This window comes from Salvia hispanica, unplaced genomic scaffold, assembly GCF_023119035.1.
Source record: "Salvia hispanica cultivar TCC Black 2014 unplaced genomic scaffold, UniMelb_Shisp_WGS_1.0 HiC_scaffold_970, whole genome shotgun sequence".
Taxonomy (NCBI): Eukaryota; Viridiplantae; Streptophyta; class Magnoliopsida; order Lamiales; family Lamiaceae; genus Salvia; species Salvia hispanica.
In genome coordinates, this window is record NW_025952766.1 from 1 (window position 1) to 8,853 (window position 8,853).

At 31.7% G+C, this 8,853-nt stretch overlaps 1 protein-coding gene across 1 annotated transcript; it reads right to left on the reverse strand.

Moving 5' to 3' along the window:
* Window positions 1-6,811: 6,811 nt before the first annotated feature.
* Window positions 6,812-8,547, reverse strand: LOC125200446 (protein RGF1 INDUCIBLE TRANSCRIPTION FACTOR 1-like). The gene is made up of 5 exons (XM_048098088.1): window positions 8,530-8,547; window positions 8,068-8,238; window positions 7,918-7,992; window positions 7,688-7,828; window positions 6,812-7,346 (listed from the first exon to the last, which is right to left on the reverse strand). The coding sequence occupies exons 1-5, from the start codon at window positions 8,545-8,547 to the stop codon at window positions 7,047-7,049; spliced, it is 705 nt and encodes a 234-aa protein (XP_047954045.1). The 3' UTR covers window positions 6,812-7,046.
* Between the last annotated feature and the right edge of the window lie 306 nt (window positions 8,548-8,853).

The window sequence follows — 8,853 nt, forward strand, 5'->3', positions numbered from 1 at the left end:
ATAAAAATCAGGAAACTGCACACATAACTCCTCAAACAAGCATATACACTAACTCAGCTATGATCTCTGAGGAATTATTACCTTAAACGCCACATACTGATCTGTCCTATTAGCCAACTGCAGAGCACATGAACTCTGTTTCCTCACTTCAACTGAATCCACAAAGCATTAATCACATACCAAAATTAACTAATCACGTTCAAGCATTTGCTATAAAAAAACAAAATTCTTAGATTCATGTGAAACGGAAAAAGGTTTGAACAGTCACAAAAGAATCTCAAAAACCTAAAAGTATTAATTACGCTGTAAAGAACCCCCAAAAAAAGCATCTTAAAAGAGCTAACAAAAGAACAATAAAGTGAGCACACGATTCCTCTTTTTATATTCATCCATTCATCGTCGCAAATCGAACAAAATGGATGAATTATCGAAATTCGCTTACATGGGAATTTTAGCTCTGAAGGCTGAATACGGAGAAGCTCTCCCATTGTCATCTTTTCCGAAATTTTTTTTCTGAATCCAGAAATTTTAACGCGAAATCGACCGCAATTTCTAAGAATTCCGAAATCGTGAAGGGGAACAAATTGAGAATTCCCCTAAAATTGAGAAAACGAGAAATTCCCTTCTGTGTCAAATATGATCCTCTGCAAGATCAAGATTCAAAGAAGGGAATTGCCTTTTTATTTTATTTTTTGTTTTTATTGCTGCTTTATGCTTTTTCCTGTATTTAATTTGTTTTCAATCATTATTGAAGGTGATGAATTTCTTTGAAATCCATTTTTTTAATTAAAGATTATCTACTACAAATTTCACTATGAAAGTAGTAAGTATTACTCCATAACTATATTTTATATCTAAATAATACTGGCCCATTTTAAATTTGATATCAATATTCTCGTTGGCTGTTGATAGATTATTATCAATGACTATTTCTAAGGCATAGTTTGATAGCTATCATAATTCTAGAATAGTTTATTTAACCTGCATCATTGATCATTTGGCAGCATAATTTATTTATTTTTAAAGCCTGTGACTAAAGACAAGCTTGATGAAGCCTAAGATAATAAACTCCAATACTACAGATAAATTGTTTGGGTTGCATGGTCTGATTATTTATGCGTATTAATTTTAAAACGTGACAACCTATTTGTAAAATAAAAAAGTAGTTCAAGTAGCATTCCAAATTATAGATATAATATCTTTTTCTTGCAGTATAAATTTTCAAAAGAAAATAAATATAATTATAGGACTTTACTTTTTCCTTGGAGATACGGTAGCAAGTACAAGATAAAGATATTGAAATGTATATATCCACGAATGTTGGTATGGTTTCGAAAATTGTATAGTACTACTATGGTTTGGTCAGCCATTTTCAAAATTAGGTCGGAAATAACACCAATTTCAAATTAATTTAATTTTTCGACATTCAAAGACCCACTTGGGTTTGTAGAAACTTTTTTCTTTCTAATAAGCTCAGACTCATTATCTACTAACAATATATTAAAAAATTTATCTTTTTATCGTTCTATTATTTTTTCAATTATGCATTAAAATTCAATACCAAACAAAATGTTTATATTTTTCTTGGAACGAAGGGGGTATTGATTTTTTGTCCGATTCTAACCAACTAATCATTTAATTCAATGTAGGCATATGCATGTCCATATTCATTGCCCATTAACCAACTACTCAAATAAGTTGTACGAGTAATTTAATTACATACATACTCCCTATATTCATTTTATTTGGAGGTGCTACATTAATTACTGTAGTCTGTAGAACTAATCAAATTGTTTCAATGTTAATTCAAACCAATGTTTCTTTTCTCACGAGTATTAATTGTATATTATACAGAATCGTCGTAGGATTTGGTACAATGTTGGGTGTTTCTTGAATTCGTTTAGGGTTTAGGGATGTGAACTTAACCTTTTTATTACACGTTTTGACATTTTGTATAGCATTAATTTTGATAATGATTGGGCTACCATATTATTTTTGATCTATAACTACAAATAATTTTGCAATAATCGAAGTCAAGTCACGTACATCTCAATTTAACTAGTCGCTACTCACCGTGATTAAGATGATTTTCGCGTGAAGCTTATAAGCTATAGTTTTATCAGTTATAAAAATAGATTTTAATAGCTTATAATCTCCTAAAAACAATTTATATAAATTTATTTTATTTTCTTTATGGTTATATAAGAAATAACTAAACATAAAAAGTAGTAGTAATAATTTGTTGTTTTTCAACATATAACCTTCTAAGTTCGTTTATACTCACTTTTCTCAATCTAATTAATATTTTCTGTTTTACCTTATAAGCTTAATTATACAAACACTTTGACTGATTCTAATAAGCTTTAGACACGGTTAAATCGGTTAAATCTTATTAGTAATTAAGCCTATAGATTGTTTAATTTATACTGCTATAAGCTTAAAGAAACATGTTCAATGTTGTCATTCCGATATACTGCGTATCTAATTCATTAATTATCAACTCTATCAACTAGCAATAATGTAACACTATATAAATTTATTACATGCCCAAGATACCTAGAGCCACCTTCTACTAATTAACAAACAAACGAACATCCTATATAGACTTGGGACCAACGACAATTAATGTAAATACCTAGATGCATAACACAGATATTTAAGATAGATATTTGTTTGCATATTAGTAATTTATTTGACGTATATACATGTAGTATAGTATACTCCATAAAAAGTAATTTTTGTACACATATATACTTTGCTTTGTCTCAATTCAGTTGCTTCCATGCATCATAGAGAAATTAATAGTAATTCTTTTTCATCCTTTTTAGAGCAATGGAACACTAATAATAATCTTCCTCTTGTATAACATACTCATGATATTTAATGCTGTGAAGAGTAACAATATAATACTACACCTATTATATAGTATTTCATCCGTTCTATAGTAATAGAGTCATTTTGCTATTTTGGTACGTTCTATAATAATAGAGTCATTTCCTTTTTTTAGTAAAAGTCAACACATTTTCCCACGTCTATTTTACTCTCTCTCTTACTTTTTTTTCTCTTTATTTTTCTACCTTTTTTCATTTTCGACTTTATTCTCCATTTACTTAACTCACCCAACACAATTATTTTTAATCTCCGTGCCGAAAAGAAACGTCTCCATTACTATGGAGCGGAGGGAGTATTAGCTACTCATAACAATAATATAGGCACATTGCAAGATTGTTTTTGTTTAGATTTGGTTTCAACTTATAAATTACTACTCCCTCCGTCCCAGAGTATTAGACTCGCTTCTTTTGGGCACAAGATTTTAGGAGGTGATGTTTAGTGGTGTAAATGAAGTTGGTAATAAAGTAGATTAGGTAATGTGATGTATTTTTATTTTTAAATTTAAAATAAATGGAACACAACTTTCAGATCTTTTAATTTCAGCTGACCGCTCTTGAACTTCTTTACGGCAGGGGTGGTAGCGTCGGCAACCGGAGCTTTCCTCTTTCCTTGCACCACGACGAGTGATTTTCCTCCGCCACTGCCACTGCCAGCAGACCACGACAGCGAGCGAGTAAGGGGCCGTCGGGGGTTAACCCACCCATCATCGCTTGGATTAGGCTCACATATTTCGTCGTTGGAAGCCATGGATGCGTGAGTTTGACAGGAAATGTTAGATCTAGGGTTTTTTTTTTTTGGAAGAGGCGTGGAGAGAGAATGAGGGATTGAGTCTGGAAGAGAGAGAAGACAAAAAATGAAATGATGTTGGTGGGTTGGGTACCAATTTCCATTCAATTAACATTATTTTAATCTTAATTGTAATAAGGGTGTTACTTAAATTCTTTAATTTTTACCATAAATAGAAAGTGGTCAATTATATTGGGACACCCCAAAATGGTATACGAGTCTAATACCCTGGGACGGAGGGAGTACAACGCAACGCATGTTACTAACACGTGCGAGAAAAAAACAGACAATCTTGTAGGGACAAAAGGTGATTACGTAGAAGACGTTAAGAGCCATTATTACATGATACAAATAAAATCTAGCTATTAAAATTAAAAAATAATCATAGTATTTGCTAGTATTTGATTCTTTAATTAATCTATTATACTTTATTGACAACAAAGAGGTTTATATTTGTGAATCATACCCCGATATCATGTAGTAATGCACAATTAAAAGTATTTGGAATTAGTTATGCACTACTAATTCGAGGTTAAAAATGCCATCTTTCAGACCCTAAGATCGAAAAATGCCTATCTCAATGATGAGTCGAATTTGAACAACGTGCATGAATCTGATTTAGTTGGGAATTCTTTTTCCTAAAGGCTAAAAATACATTTCGTTTTATATAACCGATGGTTGTTAAAAAAACTAATAGTATACCCTTTGCACCACATATATCAATGCTTAGGCACACCCTTCCTCCGATTCATTATGTACTTGTGATCCGGTCAACATGACCGACCAAACCAACCATACATTAACATATAGTAAGTACTACTATAGTACTAGTTCTACATTAAAAGGCAGTGGAAAAAGTTTGAATCCTACTTTACATAATTATAGTTTATTTTTTACAGTAAATAATAAGTAGGTTTTAGATTCCATTAACTTATTTTATTTATATTTTATTATAAAACTAATACACTCCTTTGCGAGTCTACGTTGCATTCGACAAACTTATTCAGCATAATTTTCTTAAAACTCATGTTTAAACAAATAAAATTCCTATTATGACAAGTATAATGCCATAAACAGAGAATACAATTGAATGATAAATATCCAACTATCAGAAAGAACAAAAGCAACCACTAAATTCATTGCAAGTAGGCTATCCATCAATCAATAACATGCCTTAAATAATCCATGTATATATATACGTCATTTTCACCATTTAAATCTATAATACTCCTTCGATTCAAAAGAATGTATTAAAAATACTCATTCCGTTAAGAAAAAAATAAAGCACAATTATCATTTTCAGCTGTCCATAAAAAAAGATTAGGTTCATTTATGATACATTTTCAACAAATAATAATCATACACATCATTCCACTAATACTACTTCTCACTTACTTTTTCTCATTCCCTCTTACTTTTTTCCCTTCTCTTTTACTTTATTAATTCTACATTAAAACACATATGATATATAAATTGTTCTATTTTTTATGGATAAAGGGAGTAGAAGAGAAGAATAAAAATAAAAAAGGAAGGAAAATAGTATAGGTGATAAAAGTTAACTAGGAGTTACTCCCTTTATCCGCCATTAGGAGTCCATTTCTTGGCACTTGGCAGCACTGATTTTAAGAAATGTTAAGAAAGTCAGTAGAAAAAAATTAATGGAATAGAGATCCCATTTATATATTTAATTTAAATGAAATGTGAGTGAACTGAGTTAGTGGAAGATAAGACCTTATAAACATTTATGATAAAGGTGAATTGAAACTCCTATTCACAGACGGACTAAAATGAAAAAGCAGAACTCCTATTCGTGGACGGAGAAAGTATTAAATATTTTACTTTTTATTAAAAAGAGTGAACTACAAGAATGGTCTCTGGACTATGAGTTTATCTCGCCCATAGTCCCTGGACTAAGGGTTTATCTCGAAATTGGTCCTTTTGGCTTTTTTTGGTACGAAAATACCCTTTGATATTATTTTGGGGGATTTGGGCAATTTGGTCTTTTTACACTTTTAACATTTTAAATCTGATATTATTTTAGTTATGTTCTAACTTTGATATTATTTCAAAATTATCATTCTTCTTCCATTTTGTTATCCTTCACTGGATTTGTTTTTTTATTTCAATATTAGATTTAATTTTATAAAATTAAATTTAATATTTAGATTTTTAAATATCAATAAATTTTTTTAATGAAAACTATTAATTCATGGACACTATAAATATTGATTAAAACTATTAATTTTTATTATTTAATATTCAATTGAATTGAAGAAGTACAGAAAAATAATATTAATCATGATGGAAAAATAAGAGTTATTCTATTTAGCCTCCGTTCGGTTGTTATAATTGGTTGTGATTAAATATTATAAAGTTGACTAAAAATTTGATCCTACATAAAATTTTATATAGGAGTATTCTTGTTGAAATTTTCTAGTAAATTTTGATTTTTTTCAAATTAATAAACGAAAATTATATTAGTCTTACATTAGATGCATATTTATTTCAGAATAAATTGTGTTATATAATCTATTTATGATTAAAGCTACTATTAAATATTGATTAAAACTAAGGAGTTGTCATACCTTATTGATTACATAGTACTATACACTATCAAATATTGATTATAACTATTAATTTTTGCTATTTAATAATTTTTATAATTAAAAAAATTTATTAATATTTAAAAATTAAAATTTAAAATTTTGTAAAATTAAATCTAATATTGAAATAAAGAAACAAAGTAAAAAATGACAAAAGGGAAAAAGGATGATAAATTTGAAATAATATCAAAGTTAGTACGTAACTAAAATAATATCAGATTTAAAATGTTAAAAGTGTAAAAAGACCAAATTGCCCAAACCCTCCAAAATAATATCAAAGGGTATTTTCGTACCAAAAAAAGCCAAAAGGACTAATTTTGAGATAAACCCTTAGTCCAGGGATTACTGGCGATATTTTTAAAGTCCAAGGACTATGGGCGAGATAAACCCATAGTCCAGGGACCATTCTTATAGTTCACTCTATTAAAAATAAAGAAATATCTCAATTTAATTAGGACATTTCAAAAGAGAATATAAATCAACTTAGTTGGAACATATCGACTGACATATGTAAGAAAAATCAAGTAGCTTCCATTTTTAACGAGCACAGATCCACGAGATTAATCGTTTCTACTCTGTAGTGATACATGTTAAATCAAAATGAATGGCATTACTATAACCAGGCTAAAAAAAGTCCGGTTTGAAGCAAATAAAAGACCCTATAATGCCATTATCAACACTAGAAGTTGAAAGAGTTTCACATAAATTAATCTGAGATTTTCGTATAATCAAGAGAGTTGTTAGCAATGAACCACACTCATCATATCAATGCAGCGGAGAGCGGTGCGGCGTACCCTTCCTCCGGTTCATTATGTACTCAGAATCCGGCCTACAACCCGGCCCGAACCTGGTTCGGACGCTCCGTTTCCCTCTTACAGCCTCCGTCGTAGCCGTAGAGTCCAGATACATACACTCCGCCAATCCGCCGCTGCTGGAACCAGACTCGGTCCGCATCGACAGAACCGACTCCGGCGTCATTTGACCATCGTCCAAAGGCAAAACCAGAAACTCAGAGTTGGGTAAATGTATGGACAGTTTGCCACCGGTTTCGACCATATGATCCAGCTGATGAGAAATTTGTGTGAATTTTAGCAATTGAATTCGTAATTAAGCTAATCAATTACTCCCTCCGTGTCTCCGATTAACAGTCACACTTTTCCATTTCGGTCCGTCTCTAATTAAGAGTCACACTTCATTTTTACCATAAATAGTAAGTAAATCTCACGTTCTATTAACTCAATTCACTCACATTTTATTATAAAACCAATATAAAAAAATGGATCCTACTTTCCACTAACTTTTTCAATCAACTTTTCTTTACATTTCTTAAAACTCGTGTCAGATCAAAGTGTGACTCCTAATCGGGAGTACTAAAAAGGAATTAGTTTTTGAATGTGATGATGCACCTTGCAAGAGATGGAGCAGAACAGAGCTGATTCCGGCAGGTTTCTGTCGCAGCCGACGCAGATGCTGCCGGAGGCTCGCGGCGGCCGATTCAGCGGCCTCTGTTTCAGGAAAACTACTTTGGCGCCATTGTTGGTGTATGTCTATTGAAGAAACAAAAGGAATTCGATCTCAATTTGGAAATGCGTAAACCTAGAATTTAGTAATTGTGAATTGAATCTGGAGAACTGACTTGAATGTGAGCGCAATCGATGAGCTTATCGGCGTCGGCGATCCTTATAACTTCATGGTACACATATCTTCTTATCTGACAGAAATCAAAACCAATAGTAATTGGATTATGACTTGTGAAATGGAAGAGAGAATTTTTCTAAAAAAAAACCTGCAAGAGGCGGTGGGAGGGATGAAGCGGTAGACAATGAGGGCAAATTCCGTGGCAGCAATCCAAGCAGAAGATGTTCTTCTCGTTCTTCTTGGCATGGTGGTGAATTACGCAGCAATTGAAGAACTTCTCGGACAAGAGAGCGAGGAGCCATTGGGGCGCAGCGTCCAACTACACAGAGTTGAAGACAGATTAATTATTAGTAACAGTGTAAACACAAGAAGAAAGAGAGGGGAGGGAGTGGAGGGAGACCCCACCATATCGAATGGTAGTAATTTGATGGGTTTGTTTGAGAAATGAATTGTTATTAATATAGGGAGGAGAGGGCCCTTGATCAGAATATCAGGAAAAAGATCTGTGCATAGTGTATACTGTATAGTCTGTCTGAGAGAGAGAGAGAGAGATGTGACGATAGGGTGCAAGAAAAGAGAACGGCGCCTGCAAAACTGTAGCTACTGTTACCAATGAAACAATGGTCATTTAAGTTTTCGGGTATACTGCCTTTTCATTATGCTAACCAACGTAGTTTTAAAAAATATAAAAAAAAATAGGTGAAAAAAAGTTAATGGAATTGTCCAATTTTATTTGTATATATTAATTTTAAATAAAATGTGAGAGAAATAAGTTAAGTAAAGGTGGAATCTTATTATTTATGGTAAAAATAAATCGAGACTCCTATTCGGGACGGACTAAATCGAAAATATAATACTCTTATTCGCGGACTGAAGGAGTATTTTTTTTTTCAATTATCATTACTTTATAAGGAAAAAAATAATACTAATGCGT